We start from the raw sequence: 24,478 nt of genomic DNA, 5'->3' as shown, positions 1-24,478 counted from the left end.
TATCCACCGACTTGAAGACTCCTCGCTTTCGTTGACCGTTACGCGATTCCGCATTCTTCGGGCTGTGTTCCAAAGAGTGCTCATCGATGTCTCCCTCGACGTCTCGTTCACGAACCGACGCCAATATCCGCGTTTCTTTGCTTTAGCCAGGCTTTTAAGCTTGGTATTAAGCTCCGAATACCGTATATAGTCGTCGGGTATACCTCCCTTCTGGTAGGCCTTAAACGCGTCGGATCTTTGCGTGTAGACATCGGAGCACTCTTGGTCCCACCACGGAGTGGGAGGCCGTTCTTTGATCGTTACGCCGGGATATTTCTTCGTTTGGGCTTGCAACGCGGCGTCGAGAATCAAACCCGCGAGGAGGTTGTATTCTTCAAGTGGTGAATGATGTTGAATCGACTCGACCGCTTTTGAAATCATTTCCTCGTATAACTTCCAATCGACATTACGTGTGAGGTCATACGGAATGTCAATTGGTCGCATGCGAGTTGACCCTTTATTAATTGAAATAAGAATAGGCAAATGGTCGCTACCGTGAGGATCGAGGATTACCTTCCATGTGCAATCCAACCGTAGCGACGTCGAACATAAGGATAGATCCAAAGCGCTTGGGCGCGCTGGAGGTTTCGGGATACGTGTCATTTCACCGTTGTTTAAAATAGTCATGTCGAAGTCATCGCAAAGGTTATAGATTAAAGAGGAGCGGTTATCATTGTATGGGGAACCCCAAGGCACGCCATGAGAGTTGAAGTCTCCCAAAATCAAACGTGGCGAGGGAAGAAGTTCTATTAAATCAAAGAGCAACCGTTGCCCAACCTGTGCTCTGGGAGGAATACATATTGAGGCAATACAAAGCTCTTTACCTTGTATTGTCATTTGACATGCGACAACTTCGATGCCTGGAATCGAGGGGAGGTTAATACGATAGAAAGAATAGCACTTCTTAATCCCTAAAAGTACTCCTCCATATGGGGTGTCTCGATCAAGGCGAATAATATTAAAATCATGGAAGTTGAGATCAACATTTGAAGTAAGCCAAGTTTCACAAAGGGAAAATGCATCGCATTTGTTTTTATTTATCAAAACTTTAAACGAATCAATTTTTGGTAAAATACTTCTACAATTCCACTGTAAGACAGAGATAGAATCCTTCATATACGCAGTTGAATTAGGCATCGAAGGATACAATCGCTGCAAGGAGGGGCCATTGGGCAGTCAACTGCTTCAAAAATGATCTAACTGTTGGGAGGAATGCTGTAAGAAAAATTTTAATTGGATCGGGTACATTGAAATTTTCAAAAATCCAGTCCACAATGTCAGAAAATTTCACTAATCCAGAGGTTGTTTCATCAACTGGGAGTGCAAAGGAACAACTGGAGTTTTAGATGTTCCTGGCGGTGCTGGGAACTCCTTCTGGGACTTTAAATTTGCAAGCCCAGGAGGAGTTTGCTTCGGTTTTTCCGCAGCACTGTTTGGTTTGTTTGTAACTTTCATTACACTTTGGGAAATCTTAGGACCTTTACGGGGAAGTTTAGGAGAAGAAACATTTTTCCTCTTCCTAGACTCTCCAGGATTGGCATAAGATGTTCCCGCTAATGAATCGTCAGAATCGGTTTCATCAGAGGGCAACAGATCAAAGGGGTTCGATGTTATGGTAGAAGTGGTCACGGTCTTCTTCAGCATCTCAGCGTAAGAACGCTTTGAACGCTCCTTAAGTGACCGCTTGATTTTATCTCTGCGCTGCATGTACACCGGGCATGTGGAGAGCTCATGCTGGTTTTCCCCACAGTGAATACATTTTTCAGCATTAACACTGCAAGAATCTTCCGCATGAGTCTCCCCACACTTGCTACATCGTGCCTTATTGCAGCAGTAGGCGGCTGTGTGGCCTAACTGCTTGCAATTGGTGCAATTCATAACACGGGGTACATACAATCGCACAGGCAGACGAACCCGGTCGATCGAGACGTGGCTAGGGAGTGCAGATCCGGCAAACGTAACGCGAAACGAGTCTGACGGAGTGTAAACTTTTTTACCGCCGACAAGAGACATGGACCGCAATTGCTTACAATCCAAAATCTTCGCCTGTGTTTCGGTATTTTTGAAGCAACCGGTTGCGCTTTTTAGGATACACTCGACAGACAGACTCGAATCGGTTATGACACCGTCGATCTCCACGTCTCGTGCGGGTATGTAAACGCGATACTCGCGTGTGAAGAGCTCAGAGCAAGCGATAGCATTGGCCTGTGCCAGATCACTGACCACGACACGGAGCTTGTTAGGTCGGACCTTGGAAATTTCGGTCACGGCCTTGTACCCCTTCGTCAGGTCTTTAGAAATTTGCAGTATGTTTAATCGCTTTGAATTCACTCCTGCCTTTGGACGAAAATAAACAGTATAGCTGCCCTGTTGAGATCCGTCCGGGTAAAGCCTGGGGCGAGGGGGGACTGGAGAATGAACAGGGGAGGGGGTAACAGAAGGGTCAGGGTCAGGGGGGTTCGGGGATGGTGGCACGGGAGGAGAGGGATCTATATCCATCGCGCTAAATGTAGCGCACTTGCGCACTTGCGCCGACAAGAACACGTACCTCTTTACTTCTTCCTTCCAGCAGTGGTTGTCCGATCGTTCGAAGCTGCACCCAAAGCAGCCAGCAGCACCAGTACAGCAGCACCAATACAGCCACCAGCAGTGAGCCGGGTGTGAGATCACTCAGCACAGCGACACGGACTCGACTGTCAACTGATGGCCTTGAATAATACACTCTTTTGTTTGGCTATTCGTACACACGGACCGGATTGTAATAGAACGATCACTTTGCACGTCCGTTTCTGTCGGGTGTTCGACGCGGAATGAAAAGTACACGTGTTGTTTTACTTAAACCAAACTTGCGCTTCGCTTGAAACATCAAATTTATTCGATGCTTATGGAAACAACATTGCAGCTTTTGTAGGGTAAATTGATCTATCCCTTTCCTATAGTCAATTTAAAAACTCGAGGGATTTTCAGAAAACTGCCACCGGGAAATAGGGTAAATTAGTGGACCGTTTTCCTATAGTGGACCACTCGCCAGATTTTTTTTTTTGTAAGAATTGGACCACTGCGACCATTATTTTGATCTTTTGTGGTATACCTCTTCTTTAGTCTAGGTACTCGTGGCAGACATATCACTATTGATGGAAGTGATCGTCGTTGTCATATCGCACCCTTTCTCTCAATTAGGCACTGAATTTCGTATGAAATGTATTACCTCATTAGGATTCGCAGACCAGACCTCAAAAGGCTCCAAAGTTCCTTTTCCAAATATCTTATTCTGCGCTGTATTAGTGCACTGCAGTGGCAGAGCAAATGTTCTGCGGTTTCACATTCGAACCCGCAGAGACGACAAATTTCGTCATCTGACTAACCAATTTGTTTCTGGTGATGCTTAGTTGGACAGTGTCCTGTAAACAGTCCGGTAATTGCTGGCTTTTCTTGACGCTTGGTTTTATAAAGCGTTTAGACTGGCGTAGCCCTACTGAGCATATCCAGTTCTCTTGTATTGTCCTATGTTCCCAGGTTTTAAATTCTGCTTTCAAGGCGCTTGATGACACCCCACAGAACGGTTCTGGGCCAATGAAATCGGTACATGACCCCTGTCTAGCTAACGTATCGGCTTTTTCATTGCCCTCCTCCGCAGTGACCAGGAACCCAGTATAACCATACTTGGTTCCTTTCTGCCAGTTGTTTCAGTGAAAGGATGCACTTCCATACTAGCTTAGAGGTACATGTGAAGGCTTTGAGTGCGTTAAGTGCTGCTTGGCTATCAGAAAAAATGCATATGTTAGCATGCCTGTATTTCCTAGCCAAACAGACTTGTGCACATTCATAAATTGCAAATATTTCGGCCTGGAACACTGTAGGCCAACGGCCCATTGGTATCGAGATACTTATCCCAGGACCATTTATACCTGCTCCGGTTGAATCATTCATTTTTGAGCCATCTGTGTAAAAGACGACAGAGCCTTGTCGGATATTCGGGCCACCTTGTTCCCAAACTTCCCGTTCGGTCTATATGATTTTGAAAGGTATTTCGAAGTTTGCTTCTGTATTCATCCAGTCTTCGATACCTGGTATATGTTTGCTCAGCTGGAAATGTTTGAGAATTGCCAGCTGGCCTGTCTGATCTCCATCAGGTACTTTTTAAGGCGTGTTAGTCTCAATGCACTTTTTTCCGCCTCTAGTTGTACTACGGCTTTCGACGGAGCACTTTTCATTACTCCTGTAATTGCATTACAAATTAGCCTTTGCAACTTGCCAAGCTTGTTCTGCGTTGACCTTTCTTTTGTTTTAGGCCACCACACTAGCGAGGCATACGTTATACTTGGTCTTATTATTGCCTGGTATAACCAATAAATCATACTTGGCCTTAGACCCCATGTTCTGCCAATAGCTTTGCTACATGCCCAGAGGGCACTCGTAGCTTTACCGATGACATATTCAATATGTGCATTCCAGCTGAGTTTCTGATCTAAAACTACTCCAAAATGTTTAGTCTCAGTGGAAAGCTGCAGTGTAGTCTCGCCCAGCTTCAGGCTATTCAAGTTGTACCGTCTTTTCCGGGTGAAGGGAATAATGATTGTTTTAGAGGGGTTAATGGTCAGCCACTCTTGTCTACACCATTCTAAAGTATAGTTTAGAGCTAACTGCATTCTCTCCGATACTGTACTGTCGAATTTTCCCCTCACAATTCTTATCACAACATCATCGGCGAATCCGACCACTTCGAAACCTAGCTCAGTTAGGTTTCTAAGTAGCTGGTCTACAACCAATGACCACAGCAAAGGCGATAGAACTCCACCTTGCGGGCATCCCTTAGTTGTGTTCCTTGTAAGGAAAGTATTACCCAATACTGCAGTTATCTCACGACTATTCAGCATGGTTTTGATCCATTTTGAGGTATATGTATCAAACCCATGGTGTCCCATTGCGTTCAACATTGAGTGATGGGATACATTATCAAAAGCTCCCTCTATGTCTAAGAACGTAGCGAGTGCGATTTCTTTTGTATCTATAGATTTCGCTATTTTTGTCGTCAGCATATGTATTGCATCCACTGTTGACATGTTGCTTCGATATGCAAACTGATACCTACTCAGCGGAGAGATTTTTAGGTACGTTGATTCAACGTGATAGTCAATTAGTTTTTCCATAATTTTTAACATAATGGAGGTTAGACTAATTGGTCTAAAGGCTTTTGGAAGTGTTATGTCGCGCTTCCCAGCCTTTGGTATGAAGATCACTCTCGTTTTTCTCCAGTTGGTGGGTATATAATTATGTGTCAGGCTTGCCCTAAATATATCGGTTATGAATGGAATTATTACCCTTCCACACCGTTAAAGCATTATTAGTAATAATCCATCCAACCCTGAGGACTTATAGGGCTCGAATGAGTTGATTGCCCATTCCACTTTCGATTCTGTGAAGATATCGCAGGCTATGTAATGCGCATTTGTCCTAGCGATAGTCGAACCAGCACATGGCGCATTTGAGTCCTGCGTTTCTTCTTCTAGAATGGATCGTGATCCTGGGAAATGTTTCTCCATCATAACATTGAGTGTTTCAAGAGAATCGGCAGTAAAAGTACCGTCGTCCTTCTTTATTCTGCCCAAGCCATTCGTGTGATCTTTGGACAGGGCTTTGTGTACTCTTGCAGCTGCAGTGGTGCTTTCAATTTGTTCACACATTAATCTCCATCCCCTCCTGACTCGCCAGATTAACTCAATTTATGCGAGAACTCGAGGGATTTCCAGCAAACTTCCATCGGATAACCTCTTGACCAGCCGGTATACATCACAAACATTTATAAATTTCGATTTATGTAAAGAGAAATTTAAACAATCTGACAGGTGGTCAACTAGAGGTTAATAAGGAAAGAGGTCCACTATAGGTTAATTTACCCTATATTATCCAGCGAAACATTTATAAATTCCTATTTATGTTAAGAGAAATTGAGTTAATCTCAAGAGTGGCCCACTATAGGAAAGGGGTCCACTATGGGTTAATTTACCCAAGGTTCATAGAAATGTTTCCTCCATAATATAAAAGTTACTTATTGAAAGCAAGGTGGTTGAGCAAACAGTTAACGAGAAATAGAGGTAAAACTAGGTATTTTCATAATAATTCAAGTTTTTCAATCATAAATCTAAATATGGCACCCCGACGAGAAACTGTTTATTCTCTTGATATAAATCGAAATTTACAAATTTTTTGTGTGATTCTCAACACTCAATGCCGCTTAACATAAATCGGAATTTATGAATGTTTTTCGTAATTATGATGCAGATTCGCTGGATCAGATATTTACCAGCAAAAGTTTTCTGGAAATCCTTCGAGTTTTCATGTAAATTGAGTTAATCTAACTAGTGGTCCACTAATGGACGTGGTCCAGCCAAGATGGTTTTACCCTTCCTTAAAAACGGAAGCATTTGGAGAGTTTATCAGTGTGAGCTTTCTGATTTGAAGTAATGACAGAAATTTGGGTAAATTAACTTACAGTGGACCTCTTTCCCATTGTGGACCAATCGACAGATAAACTCAATTTTGACAAAAATTGGAGGGGTTTTCAGAAAAATTCCATCGGGAAACATCTCATCCAGCCAAACAGCATCATAATTACGAAAAACGTTCATAAGTTCCGATCTATGTCAAGAAAAATTGTGTCAATCGGACGAGTGGTTCATCATAGGATATTTTACCCTAGTTTTCTAAGCCAAATAGGATAAATTAACTTATGATGGACCCCTTTACTTTATTACCCTATAGTACACCACCCGTCTGATTAATCCAATTTCCCTTAACCTAAATCAGAACTTAAAAATGCTGGTGATGCAGATAGGCTGGATAAGATGTTTCCCGATGAAAGCTGTCTAAAAATCCCTCGAATTCTCGCATAAATTGAGTTAATCTGGCGGGTGGTTCACTATAGGGAAGGGGACCACTATAGGTCAATTCACGTGTGCAAAATTTTATGGAAATCGAAACCACGTTCCCGGGCTTCTAGGGTAGAACTACCTTGGATGGACCACCCTAACGAAAAACTGTTTATTCTTTTGATACAGAGTAAACTAACCTGGACCACTTTCCTATAGTGGACTATTCGCCAACTGAACTGAATTTACCTATGTGAAAACTCGAGGGATGTTCGGAAAACTTCCATCGGGAAAGGGAAGCCAATGTGCATCACAATCATTTATAATCCCGATTTTTGTTAAGAGAAATGGAGTTAATCTGACGGGTGGTCCATTATAGGTTAATAAAATAAAAGGGTCCGCTATAGCCTAATTTACCCTACGAATGTTTTTCGTGATTCTGATGCCGATTAGCTGGATGAAATGCTTCCAGATGTTTTACTAAGGTCGTAGTCCATCCAAGGTAGCGGGGTTATTCTTGGATTGCTGGAGATCAATCCAATCTGTTTCCAATCTTATGTAACTCCTCTGAAAATTATATTAAAACGTAATCAACTTAATGACCTTTCCCGTATTACCTACAGGATCCACAACCAAACTTTGGACGCATTTTTGTTGGAAGATGGGACCATTGCTTTTGCACAACAAAAACATCGTCATAGTGGACAAAACCCTCCGAGAGGTAGCCAGCAAACGGTACGAGCAGGATATTAAGAGTGCCCACAAAATCCTCTACGATTTCTTCGACAAGCAACCGAATAGTTTCGCCGACAAAAAAGGCAAAGACACCAGGTAATTTAGTTTATCCTGGTTTGATAGCTGCTCACTTACATTGTTTTTGTTTTCATGCTCAATAGTTACAACGTTAGGAAGTTTGTGGAGTTACCGTACCACAGCTACATGGTGGAAGCAAGCGATGAATCCTTTGCCTGTTCCAGCTATCTAACCGATGTGAGCTGGCTTCAGGAGAAACTGACCGCAACCGGATGTGTTCATTTGTTAAAAGATATTTGTCTAGTGAACTTAACGGATAATCGTAGTAATCAGCAGGCCTTCGGTCATCTGGTTTTGCTGAAGCAGTTTTGTGAGATCTATTTTAACGCTCTTAACTATGATGGACAGCAGATATATTCGTTACTTTACACGTTCATCGAAACGAAGCTGGCGGCCGAACAGGCAACGTTAGCTGGAATTGAGATGCTGAAGAAGTGGCGTGACTATATCGACTCTAGTACGGCGACCTATCTTCAGAAGCTGGAGTTTAAAGATGCTAAACTGGAGGAAAGCGAAAAGGATACGAAAACGGACACGGCTGCTGCTGGATATGATCTGATTGTTAATTTGAGTATTGACGGATTTTTTGCCATTTCGATGAGCACAGAAAGGGAAGAGATTTGCGTATGGAATGTGGCAAAGTAAGTAAAGTTTTTATTGTAGAGAACTGTTCGGGGTTTGATAAAGTAATTTTAGGTGCACTAAGGTACGTACCATTCTGGGGGTACCGCAACCTTCTGCCGTCTGTCCGGTTGGTGATTACGGGGTAGCGGTTTTGTGCCGACGAGAAATCCGAATCCTCGATCTGGACGAGGGGAAGTTTAAAGTTACACTTAAGGGTGTAATGAACCAGAAAATGCCGTACTTTGGTCTGCATGATTCGTCACACCTGGTTTGTCTTTCGCGTAATCGGATGTACGTTAACCTAATGAATATCGAGTCGGGTGATTGCGTTACCACCTTCAAGGCTGGCGAGGATAGATTCCTTAACTCACTGCTGGTTTCGGGCGATGGAAGGTAACTGATGTATTAATTAGAAAAGATTAAGATGAACTAATTACAATAACGTTTCTAGAATATTGGTTTGTGGAGATGAAACGCAGAAGCCTTTCCCGTTACTCGTGTGGCATTTATCGCAGAAAAAACTATTGTACGATCTGAGGATACCGCATCACGACTTCATGACTTCACTGTCCGCCATAACCCACGAGGGTTCCTACGTGTGTGTCGTTGCCAAGGAACTGGCAGAGCCTAGTCCAAACTTTATTGTTGTTTACGATCTGCAGAGTGGAACTTTGTTCAAGAAGTGGAAACCATCGTGCAATACCGTATCTCTGGCGATTTCTCAAACAAACACCTGCGTCATCGCTGGTCTCGAAGATGCACGTATATTGATTTGGGATTTAGTTACTGGTAAGACTGGTTCGGGGGAAAAAATACGATCGTTTATTGTTAAATGTCATTTACCCACCAGGAAACTGCCGTTGCACTTTAATCGGGCACTGCGCACCGGTAACCCTGTTGAAACTCGACCCGTCCGGTAAGATGTTACTGTCTGGCGATACCGAAGGACGCGATCTGTCCGTTCGGCTCTGGGAACTGGATAGTGGAGAGGCAGTGGCTGTCTACACTCCGCAGGAAAAGATTACCACCTGTGAAATTCTGAACGGTGGACAGTATCTAGCGATAGCACTGGAAAACCGGTCCAATATCGTGTCCTTAAAACTGCGTGGAGGAAGCGACCAGAATGCCGAACGAGCTGACGCCGAATCCGTTACCTATGGAAGAAAAGAAAATTGCGGAAAGGTGTATGATTTGCGGCAATAGAAAACGTATTGTAATTTGTTGATTCGATTGTAAAAGTTTTATCTTGGTTCAACACTATTCGCGAAAACTCGATTGGGTTGCTCGTGGTTAATATGGGGAAAAGAGTTATACTAAACTCTCAACTAGTTAAAAGGCAGGATTCACTGATCTTTCTTATGAAAATACTTGTCACAATTCATTTTCAATTGCACACTGAAAAACATTTGTAAAACTAAGAGTAATTTTTACTACAAGAACCATCTCAGAACTCAGTGATTTTTCTAAAAAAATTGGATCTTATCCTCAAATTTTGAATCAGGTCTAAAATAGAAGAATATCGCTTGAAAACAGCTTTCTAATGCAATTGAAACCATCAATCATTCAGCATGCGTTTGCTGATTTCCATAAATTTATAGCACAAATAAAAAATTAGAGTCTACGATGCAACATAACCTGTCGAATGCGACTAATTATGCAGAAATTGTTCATGTTGATAATTATTTCTGATTTTTCGAGACAATTTATTTGTTTTCGTTGAACCACAGAGTAAGCGAATCAATCGAGTGAATAGTTATGTATAAAAGTAAGACCGTATATTAGAAACGAAGGAAGAGTTTTAGTGTTATAGTAACCAAACGACAAAACCATTTATCCTTGTTCCACATGTAATAATGCTGGCCATTATTTCCTTGCATTTTTATAAATTACTGCGGTCAACTAGCGTCTAGTTTTTTTGGTTTCAGCACAAAGCTTCTCAAAGAGCGCGAACATCGTTGCGCTCAATCCATGAAACTTATAGCTTAACAATCCTATCTGGTGTCTGTATGCACACGCAAATTGTCAAGGACTGAATCGTTTAATCTGTTTAATGTATAACAACGCTTTTTCGTTTCCAAACTAACATGTCGCTAGCCTCAAAATACCAATAGGGTCAGCAGCACCTTGCACAACTCATCCAGCATCAAAGGTAAATTATGATAAATGAATCATCCCACTCGAAATACGAACTAGTGTACACTGTAAACGCGACTTTTAAATTATCAAATATTTAATTCACTTTTTCATGAATGCTAATTGTAGACCAGTAAATCGATACCAACACTTTTACAAATACATACACAACTTTGCAACCAAAGATAACAAAAACATGCAAACACAAACATATATTTATATATAAAGCGCAGAATCAGAAAACTCTGTGAATAGCTTCATCTGCTCGGTGTAGTTGTAGAATTATAACAAAAAAAAAAAAAACTATTAGCAATTTAAAAATACTAGTATCGAAATCTGTAGTTATAGTAAAAAGATAACTGTTTTCACTAAAAAAAAAACAAATTTAAAGTAAAACGATCGGACAAATGGATATGGCGGAAACCAACTCTAGATGATGCGTTATCGTAATTGTTAGAATGTGTCTAAACATAATCATTATCGGTAAGGTCCCTTGAATTAATTTGCGTAGCCATAGAATTGCCCGGTACCGGCCTGGTAAGGCGAAAGATAAAATGCTAATATTTATTATACTGAATATGCATAAACATTCATAGCATACACAGCAGGTGCGGAAAGTGGAAAGTTTTTCAAAGCCAAAAATTAACTTACGTGATCGGAAATGTGCAAGAAAACATGTAGGGGTCATCCAATTAGTATGTAACGTTCGAAAGGGGGGTTGGAAAGCTTGACAACTCATAGAAACAATATCAGGGATCCAAAAAAGAGAGTGACATAGGAGCGGGGTCAAAGAAGGTAATTATTTGCGTTACGTAAATAATAGACGTTTTCTAATGTGCCGTGGAAAACTCACCCAGAACATATGCAAAATGCTTGAAAGGAATAACTTGAAAAAAATAAAATGGGCGTGTGTGTATGTGAGTATATATGTGTATGTGTGTTTGCGTGTATACGTGTGTATGTGTTTGTATGTGTGTATGTGAGTGTATGTGCGTATAAGTGTGTGTGGATGTGCGTATATGTGTGTGCATGTGCGTATATGTGTGTGGATGTATGTGCGTATATGTGTGCGCGTATATGTGTGCGCGTATATGTGTATGTATATTAGACTGGGACACGGTTATATGGGAAAAAGGGATGGTGTTATTTTTTCGCTCCCATCCACTTTTCGTGTTCCTTATGGGTCCTATAACAACTGTGTAACTTTTCAGATCGATCGGTGGAACGCTCGATTTGCGCCCGATTTTTAAAGTTTCCATACGATTTTATATGGGAAAATCCACTTTTTCAAAACTTGTTCTCTAGAAATTCCCAGTTGGCTCCTAAAAATATATCCACACATGATATTTGTAGATAATTTTCCTGGGAAAAACTCTTCTGAAGACCGCAAGGCGCTACCTTGCTTGTGAAAAAAAATATTCATCCCAGACTGATTGAATATCTGACGAACGGCTCACCATTGAATTTTACTAGCAATACTGCTGCAGCATGCTGCTGTTGCAAATTCAACCATGTGATGAGAAATGATATCACTTAAATTTATCTTGGAGGCATCCTCGAAGATACTATGAGCAAAAATCACACTTTGAAAATTAATTCCACGCGAAATTATTTCTCATGCTTAAGCAAGTCTGCAATAGCAGCATGCTGTAGCAGTGTTGCTGGAAAATTTCAATGGTGAGCAGTCCGTCAGACATTCAATCAGTTCGGGGTGAATAGCTGTTTCTACAAGCGTCGTTGCGCGTTACGGTATGCAGAAGAGTTTTTTCCAGGAAAATTTTCTACAAATATCATGTGCCGATAAATTTTTAGGAGCCAACTGGGAATTTCTAGAGAACAAGTTTTGAAAAAGTGGATTTTCCCATATAAAATCGTATGGAAACTTTAAAAATCGGGCGCAAATCGGGCGTTTCACCGATCGATCTGAAAAGTTACACAGTTGTTAGGGGACCCATAAGGAACACGAAAAGTGCATGGGAGCTAACATTTATTTTTTGTGCCACCCTAATGTATACGTGTGCGTATATGTGTATGTGTGTGTATGTGTGTGTGCGTGTGTGTATGTGTGTATGTGCGTATGTGTATGTCTCTGTGTGTGTGCGTGTGTGTGAGAGAGAGTATATGTGTGACTCACACATTTATTTTTACCCACATACTATTGCTAAGGAGGCATTGAAAACAGCTCCTCTATCTTGTAACAATACACGTTTTATATAAAAGTTTTAGTAAATTACCCCAAAAGAGATTAGTGAACCATGTCTAGTATATATAACCCTTCATTACGCACAATTTAATGAAGAAAACATACGAATTTAAAATGTGTTTGAAAAAAGTTTGCGTAAAATCGAGGTAAAATGTGCGTAAAATCGAAGTACGTAAAATCGAGGGTGCGTATAATCGAGGGTGTGTATAATCGAGGTATAACTGTACTATTAGTTATGAAGTAATGTTGTATCTATGAACGACGTAAGCCACAGTACCACGAAAACATTGTCCCTTTCATGAGTTTATAGTATAGTTTTCGAAAGATGCAATTCACGCAAAAATGGCAAAATTTTCCATAATAAATCGATCTACTACATTAGTTAAAGTAAAACTTAGTTACACCTAACCCGGCACACGCAGGTTTTTTCGATAATAGTGAACGAAAGAATCGAAAAACAAAATATCCTGAACTTCTAAATTTTTAAAACTACATCTCGTTTTCAATGGACGTCAAATTTAAAAATAACAATCCGTCTCCTTTTTTGACTTAGTGGAGACGCCGTGTCACTTATTTTTTCCACAATAAAAAAAAATTATTTTGATTTCATCAAACATTTTTGAAAATATCTCTCTTCCTGCTTCAAATCGTAGGATAAACTGCTTGTTGACCAGTGAATAGTTACCGTTGATCAAAGCTCAAAGTTTGCGATTGCATTCTTAGTATAGTACAGTAAGTTTATTGTTTACTCTTTCCATCATCCAGCATCTTTTATTGTTATCATTTTTGTTTGCAACGGCTCTTCACCTTACGGTTGTGCACATATTATATTAATCAATATTTCCTCAAGATAGAAGAGACAAACCACACAAGAAAACCAAACACACAACTTTACAACTGATGATGTAACCAAAAATACCAAGACAAACCTTAGTTAAAAGAGGAGAGGTAGAAGAGAGAGAAAAAGAAACAAAACTAAGTAGCGAAACACAAAAACCATTATCAAGCTCATCTGGCATGAGGGATAAGGCTGGTCCTTTGAAACCAACAACACGAAAATGACACATAAACCAACAAACAAACAAACAAACAAAAAACTTGTTAGGCAAACAATGATCTTAGTGTTTAGTTAATTTATATAATAGCAGAAAAACTGGAAAATAGTGACGAACTCGAAATACCCGAAGAAGTTACAATCAAGCCGTTACTAATAAGACTTAATTGAGTGTATTTTCTCTGTCTCTCTTTTCATGGTTCATGAAGCAACTCAGAATAAGTAGCAAGAGACCAAAATGTATGTCACTAGAACTTGGGGATCCTGACATTTCGCTGTTGGTGTGCTATCATGAGACGTTGACTGTTAGATGTGAATCTCGTTTCTCGATAGTACTTGAGCGTAGAAGTTGCACAAGAAAACACACACACAAAAACCTCTTAGAACCAGATTTTTCAACAAAGCAGCCCTCTGTAAACTCTTGAATGTATCAAAATATAACATTTATTACCATCGCACGAGTGATCAGTATCCCTAGGAAAAAAAAAAACATAGGGCGAAATATAAGTTTGGAGCCATTCGCCAGTAAAACGATGATTGTCATGGGCTAAAGGCAGAACAAAATATAATTGTGGGACACAGAATGTGCAATAGAAGGGACGGCACTGAACAACAAAATGTTTACACCTTTCTAGTAATAGAATTATGGGAAGCAAGAACAACCCTATAAGATAAACCGAGCTGATCGAGACGTTCAAAATCTAAGCCATTTTTGATGTAAACACTTTTAAGTCGTATTTATATTTGTTATTTTTAATTTGTATGCGTGTATTATTATATAAACAGAAAGAAAGATTCTAAGCAAAATATATATATAATGCTAGCGATGCTACCGTATACTTGTGTAGTGTTGTTGTGGGAAAGAAAGACCATGCTGCTGTGGTTCGCCGCTTTTTGGATGGGGAAACAGGTGTATTTAACGGATGAAAAATAATATCTCGATACAATTATTGTAACTTTGTAACGTTTGTACACATAGTAGTAAAGTTTTTTTTAATGAAGATGGATTTCAGCTGCAGTGCAGTATTACAATATTTTATTTGTAAAACGTTATCGTGACATTTCCTACATACTTGATATTATTGACATTTTGAGCAACTGCTACATTACAGATATTTTTGACATTTCGAATATTTTTGACATTTTCTACAATTGTGATGTAATTGAAATTTTTGTTTTCTACCTTTATTATTACCTTTGTTATACTAAACAAAGGTTATAAAATCGGTCGAAAAACGCAAAATAGATCCAAGGTCCGGAGGGCCGAACCGTATATACCTTTCGACTCAGCTCGACTAACTGAGCAATGTCTGTTCGTGTGTATGTGTGTGTGTGTATGTATGTTGTCTGTATGTATGTGCCACAAAATAGTAACGCACCTTTCTTACAGAACGCAATATCCGATTTTGATGATCTTATACGCAAACGAAAGCTACTGTGCTCCCCCAGAATGCTACCGAGTGGATTTTTGATTAATGGCTTATATTTTAAGATATTGATCAAAGAGTATTTTTTATATAAGACATTTAACTTTTAAGATAAAATAAATGTCACGGAGGGCCATGTGTTGTATACCAATCGACTCAGATCGACAAACTGAACAATTTCTGTATGTATGTGTATGTGTGCCTGTACGTTTGTATGTGTAAATATGTTGTTTATGTGTAGTATTTCAAAATCGAATCGAAAAAAAAAACAAAATAGTAAGAGGGTGGTATCCAAGACTCTACCGCATAGTTGACGTAGGACTACAATAATTTTATATTTCCCTTTGAGGCTCTGTTTCATTTGAGCTCGTTTCACTTTTGGCACGGTTAGATTTTGTGGCAAAAACGAGCGATTATGTTTAATCACAATTCTTAGTTTTCTTCATTATTTCAACCAATTTAAGCTCAACATTCTCCAAAAGAAGGGTATTTTGGTTCTTTATGTTGCCGAAGCGGATGACCGAATCGGTAAAACGGTTCCTGGAATATGACCGGAACATGTGCCGTTAATATACTGATCATGATCTAAGCAGTACTAAGCCTCTAATTACTCGGGTAGTAATATCAAGTATCTAGGTTGTCAGCCGTAATTCATACAGCGACACCTCAAACGACTTGGAACTAAAACAGGTTCATTGGTGGAAATATCTATGAAAATTCATGAAAAGAGAACCGTTCATTTTTGGCATGGTTCAATCTTGGCAACAGAAAAATTCTGCCGTGTTTTGCAAAATCGAACTGGGTCTGTATTTTTATTATTTACCTACCTAACCTAAATCGACCTAAATTAAGTACGATTTAGTAGAAATTAAACAATATTTATTTGTCTTGTGAATGATGGCTCACTCTCCGATCACCAAGCGGCAAAGATGTCACATAATAAAATTTTCCTGCAGTTACAAGTTCATGGAAAAAATAACGATAAAGAATTACAGTTTTTAAACAAAAATGTATATTCACAGAAAATTTAAAATGGACATGAGAAAAACACAGTGTAGAGTTCATAAATAAACAACGCATTTTATCTGTACAATGAACCTTATTTATTCAAACGACGACGAGTGACCAGCGCTCTATTCATACATTGCTCGGTGCAGTACTGTTGCCTGTGCCAGATAAGCCAGATGTTGCCACTTAGGTCTATACTAGAGACTGAGAGTGTTAGAAAGAGATGTGAGAGTGTTATAAAGAGATACGCAAAGAGAAAAGCAGTAAATATGGCAACCCTTTGCTAATATTTTATTTTAAACAATTCTGGCAACCACATTTATTTTCGCATGACTTCATACGCACTAGAAAGTGTAATGAAATTTCTAAACTTTGTAAGGATATATTACTGAGTTTCAATGGTTGTTCATACAATTATAATAATTTCCAATGCATCACTCATAACATGAGCATGGTGAACACATTTTTCGTTGGAACCACAATTGCACGTGATTCACAGAATTTAAACTGATCGCAACACACATTCTGTACGAAAAGTAACACGCATGAGTTTGTTTACTCTGCACACTTGGAGCCTCGGTTTGACGGTTCACTTGGAGTTTTCGACCTCACTCTTTGCGTATCTGTTCATAACACCGTCTGTAGTCTATACTAGCACCGGTTAATACTTTAAAAGTGTTTTGATTTTGAGCCGTCCGATACAGTGAACATTCGCTAGAGCACCAAATGCGTTATGAATGAACAACACACATTCGTTGTTCTGATTCCGAAACAGCTCAAAAGACGCTCTAAAAAGACGCAATATTGATGTGGTTACGCACAGTTACACCTTGGTTTTAGTTTCCGCAGAATGTATCTCGATATAGTGCGGTTAGACGTAGTCCTACGTCAAAAAACGCTTTATTTATTTATGCAATGTTTGCAGCTTTAAAAAAGAGCCCCAGAGCTCTTTGGAAATCACATTGAGCAAGATTTTTTTATTGGTAGCTTGAACTTTAGAATACTGACCTATGGCTCCATCCACATACAGACGTGGACAGATTTTTAACAGTTTTGACCCACCCCTCCCCCTCCGAGGACAACTGCCCATATAAATTCTAAATAAATTGTATGGACCGTGGACATTAGCCAACCCCCCCCCCCCAAAGCTGTCCACGTGGTATGTGGATGGCCCCTAAGTATATTTTAGACATAGGATATTTTACTTATAGGATAATTTCTCTCTCTCTCTCTCCCTTTTTTCTTTCTCTCTCTCTCTCGCTCTCTCTCTTCCTCTCTCTCTCTCTCTCTCTCTCTCTCTCTCTCTCATCCTCTCTCTTTATTCTTTTATTCGTATCGCTATTCATTTCTCGAAGAAAAATAAAGATCATCGACAACCTTGCATAATTTTAAGCCCTTCGTAGTGCGATTCAATTGTTGTAAATAAATGAACCTTTTGCTTTTAATAACTTTTTCTGAACAATTTTAAATATATCTTAGAGGTAACTGCAATGCCTACTTAGCTCCTGGTCTCGCATGCGAAGCTTTCGTTCTTACTTCCTTTTGAATATAAGGTAATCGCTCCATTATTCATCTCAACAGCTATATTCATCTTATTTCTCTCATTTGTCCAATTTACCGTCAAATTTCTACAAATATTGAAAGTAAATCTCTTTGCTTCTCGATTTTGTCAAGTGGTGGAAAGTCTTACGTTAAAAATATGGTTAAATTTGACGATGATTTGATCAAATGCGTAATGAGATGAATATAGGTACTGAGATGAATATAGGAGCAATAACCCTATAATGAATTGTACGTAGAACCCAGATTTTCGAAGAACAAGAAGCATTTACAGCATTCTGAAACTAAGCATTGTAGCAAAATCTAACCTCACAGCATGCAAATGTAACACAATTAGCGATCCGGATATTTCGGAAAGCTTTACCAAAGATGTATGACATGATACACTATGCTTATGTAAGATATAAATATTGCTTTCCATTTCAAATTCAGTACAAACAGAGTATCCATCCAAATTATCTTACTTCTTGTTATCGTAGCGAGTTTTATGAAGTCCCTGTTTCGGATTTCACCTTACAGCTTAGGCCTTCAAAAAGATTAATGTTCTCGACTACACTCTTGAAAGCCAATATTTTTGAATGTTGCAAAAAACCTTCACTTTCAGATAAGGCAATTAAAATGAAATTGTATTGACAACTTTCATCAGTAGTTATATGATTTTCAATGACGCATGATTCAAGAAACGTTCATATAATTGAGCAATTCTCGCTGAAACTAATTTAATATAAGTAAATTCAATATAAATCTACATAGTTGGTAGAAATAAAGAAAAATTGATAATGCCAGTTTTGTTTGATCGAATTGGATGAACCCTCGGTCGCCAAGGGGTGAAATATTTTCTAAAAAAGTTGAAATTCTAGCATTTCTTGATGTTTTATTTGAGCTATATCTCTGAAATTCGTTATGGAACCTACTACAAGTAGCACTTTTTGTAAAGAGGAATGATTCATTTGAAGTGATCATAATTTTGGCCGCCATCTTGAAATTGGCCGCCGTCTTGGATTATATCAGGAAAATGCAATTTTTACCCTTTTCGCAACTACCGAGACAAGCATTGAAAAACTGAGAAAAAATTCTTCAAGATGCAACTGAAAAATTGAGTGAGCATCAGTGTGAACCCACCAATTGAACCAATTTTCCGAACGAATTTTAGAAAGCATTCATTGTATTCCTGTACATTTCTGAACTATAATTTCTTGAGATTTGTAGAAGTTTGCTGCAATCCGTGATATATATACGATGCTGATTCATAATTCTAGGTCCTGTGATTTCTAAAAACTAAACCATTGTGGTATTCAAACTTGAATTATAGTGAATTAAAAACAAATAGAACTGCATTGAATAAACATACATATTCGCAGTTCTAGTATGAAATCGAGAAAATTTATATCCATTACCGTTTCCGCCAAATTGATTATTTCAAAAATTTTCAAGTTTCTTCTAGCCAGAATTAATAAAGTTGGTTTGTGATCGGAAAATTAACACTCATATACATACTCTAGTGATAACATTCAGAATATTTGTAAAAAACACATCAGAGTTTTATTCTATCTATTCCTTCTTTCGTGTTTTGTTCAACCTCTGGAATACTATCTATTAAATTCATTTAATTTATAATTGAAATCGGACTTCTTAAGCCGATATACGTTTTGGGTTTACTGGCATAATAAGCATATAGTAATAGATAGTATAACAAAGGTTTCTGCACCACTAGGTGGATTAATTTAGGTGTTTTTTAAAAGTTTGTGATATTTTTTAAATTTTTGACATTCATGACACTTAAAGCTCATATGACATTCATAAAGTTTATGACATCTAAGACTTTTAAGATATTCAATACATTTAATACATTTAAGACAATTAAGACATTTAAGACATGTGAGACATTTAAGACATGTGAGACATTTAAGACATTTGAGACATTTGAGACATTTAAGACATTTAAGACATTTAAGACATTTAAGACATTTAAGACATTTAAGACATTTAAGACATTTAAGACATTTAAGACATTTTAGACATTTAAGACATTAAAGACATTTAATACATTTAAGACATTTAAGACATTTAAGACATTTAAGACATTTAAGACATTTAAGACATTTAAGACATTTAAGACATTTAAGACATTTAAGACATTTTAGACATTTAAGACATTAAAGACATTTAATACATTTAAGACATTTAAGACATTTAAGACATTTAAGACATTTAAGACATTTAAGACATTTAAGACATTTAAGACGTTTAAGACATTTAAGACATGTGAGACATTTAAGACATTTAAGACATCTAAGACATTTGAGACATTTAAGACATTTAAGACATTTTAGACATTTAAGACATTTAAGACATTTAAGACATTTAAGACATTTGGCGGATTTTATTTCCGGGGTGCTTAAAACATTAAGAGGTAAGAATTTTTTGAATTTTGAAACGTCCTTAGGGGTAATATCTACCAAATGCTCGAAAAACAAGGCTCTTTTCATAAGGTGAGGTATATAAATAATATATCATTCGATTAAGCAACTCTTGGAGAATAGAAAAAATATTATTGTTTTTTTTTTCAAAAAATGGCGGCTGTGCAGCGATTGTCGTGAACCGGTTTTTTTTTATAAATTTCTTTCGCGGCGAGCAGTATAAGTCGTGCCCAACACCACCTATAACCAAAACAGAATGTTGTTCATTATCTACATAAGTGTGGCTAGTGGAGTACAGATGATTAAATTTTTTTCGCGACGGTTTGGAAAAAAAATATTTTTCGACGAAAAAAATTGACTTCAATTGTTTATAACTTTTGTTGTTGTTAATCAATCGCTAAAATCGTGTGTAATTCACTAGATAATCTAATGAAGAAGCTACAGACAAAATTTCAAGTCAATCGGATGTAAACTTTTTCAGCTCTACCGCTCGCTGATTTTGAGAACACGGTTTTAAGAAAAACGCGTTTAAAGTTTCAAAATGCTATAAATCTTAAGAATCGCAATAATAAAGCCCCTAATAATTTTTTACCTTGAGTCAGCTATCCCTACGCCGCAATGTTGTCCTTCCAGGGCCTCATTTTCCTCTTCTTCCTTTTTTTGTCTGATGTAAGACTGGGTCTAGCCTCTTTCGCGATATCAGATATGCGATGCTCAGCGACTTTGACGCGATTGGTGTCCGATCCCACGCAAAACTCAAACTTGTCACTCATATTTAGGTACTTTTGATCATAACTCCCAGTTAAAAAGTATAGGAAACTCAAACAAAGAACGTACACGTGCTGTAGCGACGGTCGAAACTTGATGCAGCGACCTCTATACTTCAAATTTGAAAGAATCGAAATTAAAAAAACAACGAGCATTGCCAAAATAACCAAAAAATGTGATATTGGAGCATAGAAGTTGTTCGGTAAAAATTGATTTAAACGAATTTTGAGTTCAGATCAGTAGGGTAGGGAACATATTCTGAGCAGCTTCAGGAATCGCCTGTGTATTCATACGAAATACTCGAAATGTGTTGGGTGAAATTCAAACAGTAGTATATTAATCTGTTCTTTATCGTTTTCTCTGTCAGAACTTGTTTTCAAATTGTAAAACAAAGTTAGCAAACTTTAACAATAATCAATTAAAGCTACTAATCGAGGGACACTATTCCAATCACCCCGAACCTATTTTAAGCAATTTCCATCTGTTGTGCAGGCGTTTTTTTTCAGCACCCGAAGTGGCTCCTGAATGGCTGCAATATAGGTCGATTTGTTTTAAATGATGTTTGTTCACAGATTTCTTTGTGATTAACGGTATTTCTTATATTTTACGAATATAGCTAGACAATCAAAGTTTTTGTTTCCATCATTGAAATTGTCGATATTGATCAAAAAGCAAGAGTTTGGCCTGTTTTCTGCGACTGATTAAAATGAGCGCAACCGCTTAAGCCGTTCCTTACCCTACTTGGGCGATGGAGATTTTGATTCTAGGATAGTTTTAGTATGATTTAGGCAAAAAAAAAAAATTACAAAAAAAAAGTTTTTTGGTAGATATAACCCCTTAAGGTCGCTTTCTTGCGTATTATAATAACGTAAGCATTTAATTGGTTTAAGTCTTCTGATTGAACCGTTTATGACACTATTTATTCACAGTGAAATATTTAAGAAAACGTAGTATAAACTGCTAGGCGGATCTGAATATTTTTCTCCCCATATCAGTATAACCGTAACCAGTGACGATCTCAGGTTATTTGAAATCCTACTAGCTTTCGTTATTATTTAGACAGAGTGTAAAGGGAATTTCAAGCAGAGAGCTACTTTTAATACCTATTACGCTATTTCAGTACGGCGCGGGCAGAAAAGCTAAAAACAAATTATTTTGAAAATTTACCAATCGCGCACCGGCTTACATTTTCGTGCGGATTGGACGAGATCTGGCGGTGCTTGCTACTGATAGCATACACACCCCGGCACGGCAGCCAGTTAGTCGTCTGCTAACGGTCTCGCAAGTCGGTTAATTTCTGCAGCACATAAAATAAAAATATACGTCTATACAACGTGTTGTTTTTGTACCTCCCTGAGTTCGCGACAAAACCCGCAAAAATAATAACACAAGAGTTCGAAGCTCGGTTGAATCTCTTCGCGGGAGATTTTCAACTCGTACGCGAAAATTCGTCCTTGGCGTATGCTGGAAGCAACAACTGTCGCGTATTTTCCGTCGTAACATATCGTGGAGTTGTGCATCGTCGTTACCGTCAGCATCATCATCGTTGTCATCGTCATTACCATTGCCAGCGAATTCGTCACAATCATCGCCAAACAGGATCCCCGTGAGAACGGTCGCCTAGCAAACAGGAGATAAGTGTTGACTGTGCTACTGGGAGGACACACTTTTCACGCTCTCTACTGCGGAAAAGTAAAAAAACTTATTACATTGAAAAAGTGCAATTCAAATAGTACAATTCGCGTGATATGTTGTGTTTTCCGTGAAGGTGCAAGTGTTCTACGGGAGTTCGGTAGAATCCAACCAGAAGGATAAGCGCAGCTAGTGGAAAAATGGTGTTGAAGAAAAATCTTCTCTGCTTGCTGCTGCTGTCAGCCATATTGGTTAAAACGGGTGAGCCTTTTTGCATCGATATCGGAAGGGGTGTTGCGGGTGGCGGGAGAGGAGTCAGTGGGCGGTAAATCATCGCGGTGAGAAATGGGTGCTTCCGTGTGAACCTTTCGGCAGTAGGATGGGATGTTTATGTTTTGCTCGTGTCAACTTCGGGCGTCGGGACCATGTGATGCGCGGACACGCTAGACTCTCTGGCGCCTCCAGGTCGGGTCGGACAGCTGATTTTGAAATGTTTACCTTCTCCGCTAGTCGCTAGACGTTGGCATGGTAGTGAGGATGTCATATCAAGACCAACCCAGATTTTGAGATTTTTCACTGCCACGGTGATAATGGAGCGGTCGGATGCTATTAGTGTTAGATAAAAAGTAATGCGCTTGTGCATCATCAGGTTAGTCAAAGGGTGGGAAGTGAAATCGAGGCTAAGGAAGCTGTAAACGATATGAACGACATTGGATATGAGTAAACTAAGCTGGGAGCTAGGAGGAGGTGTGTTTTATGACGTATTTGCGCGCCCTTACCTGTGTTTCTAAAGTGGAGCGAAGAAAGTGAAAATTTTAGGACACTCTTTAAATTTGGGCTGTCACAGTTTGAAAAAGTTGCGATTTCTGGAAAATATATTCGAGCATGTGTTCTATATGTTCCAAATGTAGTCTTACGAGATCAATTTATCTGGGATCAATTTCAAGGAAAATATTATTGCTAAGAGTAACGTTGAAGTTACTACAATTATGAAGAGAAAATTTTCATTAAAATTGAGCAAATATTTGACGTAATTTGAGTAAACCTATGATACATATCGCAAAAAAAAAAATGCAAAACAAACTTTACTTTGATTTTGTTTTGTGTTTTCTATTTTTTTTTTTTTTTCTTCACATAACATTTATTTGACACGGCACAAATACAATTTAATGTTTAACGGCGCCAATTATATCTGATGACTTAAAAACTAAAGCAAATTTTTTATCCTCGCTGCCGACTACGAGCTGAAATTAAGTCTAACTTAAAACTAGCATGGGATTTCCAATCAGTGTTTTGTTGTTCAATGGTCGTCTGATAATCGTCGAATGGTATGTATGGATTCGTTCTGCTGAGCCACGATGTCGTGAGTTGGGACAGAGGCTCGTAGTCCTTGGGTCCTGGTTCTATTGTGCGGGGTCTGGTTGCTGGTTTTGTGCTTAAGGTTCAAACGTGTTCTTGTCGTTTTGTTGGGTGTAGACGGAGGGGAACGGGACTAGACTGGGGCGTGGATGGATTTCAGGAAAACGTATATAAGGGACATGTAGGATAGGTCACGGCTCGCCAAGACATCACGAACAGGAACAGCCGGCTGTCTACCCTCGGCCTGCAGGGAAGCTATTAATTTAGACCTGGCGTCACGGTGTACAAGGCATGACCAAACCACATGCTCTATGTCGTGATAACCTTCACCACAGGCACAGATACCACTTTCCCCGAGCCCAACACGACGGAGGAGCGCGTCAAATCTATAGTGATTGGACATAAGCCGGGACATCACGCAAATGAAATCCCGACCTACATCCAACCCCTTGAACCACGGGTTCGTCGATACTTTGGGGATTATGGAATGTAACCACCTTCCCAATTCCCCTCTGGTCCAAGCATTTTGCCAACTGATGATCGTATTCTGACGTACAAGTGCGAAAAAT

At 38.9% G+C, this 24,478-nt stretch overlaps 2 protein-coding genes across 11 annotated transcripts in view; both read left to right on the top strand.

Moving 5' to 3' along the window:
- Positions 1–14,572, top strand: part of LOC129726948 (uncharacterized) — a 66,566-nt gene extending 51,994 nt beyond the window's left edge. For all 8 annotated transcript variants that reach the window (XM_055684251.1, XM_055684258.1, XM_055684255.1 and 5 more), the window contains 5 exons: positions 7,532–7,739; positions 7,805–8,362; positions 8,418–8,738; positions 8,797–9,134; positions 9,196–14,572. In XM_055684251.1, the coding sequence (XP_055540226.1) occupies positions 7,532–7,739; positions 7,805–8,362; positions 8,418–8,738; positions 8,797–9,134; positions 9,196–9,548 (1,778 nt within the window). In that variant the 3' untranslated portion in view covers positions 9,549–14,572. The remainder of the gene's footprint in view (positions 1–7,531; positions 7,740–7,804; positions 8,363–8,417; positions 8,739–8,796; positions 9,135–9,195) is intronic.
- Positions 14,573–22,527: 7,955 nt separating this feature from the next.
- LOC129733320 (protein lev-9) overlaps positions 22,528–24,478 on the top strand; it is a 45,423-nt gene continuing 43,472 nt past the window's right edge. For 2 of the 3 annotated variants that reach the window (XM_055695105.1, XM_055695104.1), the window contains exon 1: positions 22,528–22,811. In XM_055695105.1, coding sequence (XP_055551080.1) covers positions 22,751–22,811 — 61 coding nt within the window. In that variant the 5' untranslated portion in view covers positions 22,528–22,750. The remainder of the gene's footprint in view (positions 22,812–24,478) is intronic. The other variant, XM_055695106.1, reaches the window with a different exon arrangement.

The sequence above is a fragment of the Wyeomyia smithii genome, chromosome 3 (assembly GCF_029784165.1).
Source record: "Wyeomyia smithii strain HCP4-BCI-WySm-NY-G18 chromosome 3, ASM2978416v1, whole genome shotgun sequence".
Classification (NCBI taxonomy): domain Eukaryota; kingdom Metazoa; phylum Arthropoda; class Insecta; order Diptera; family Culicidae; genus Wyeomyia; species Wyeomyia smithii.
Note: the sequence above shows the minus strand (reverse complement) of the source record. Positions and strands in the feature narration are given on the sequence as shown.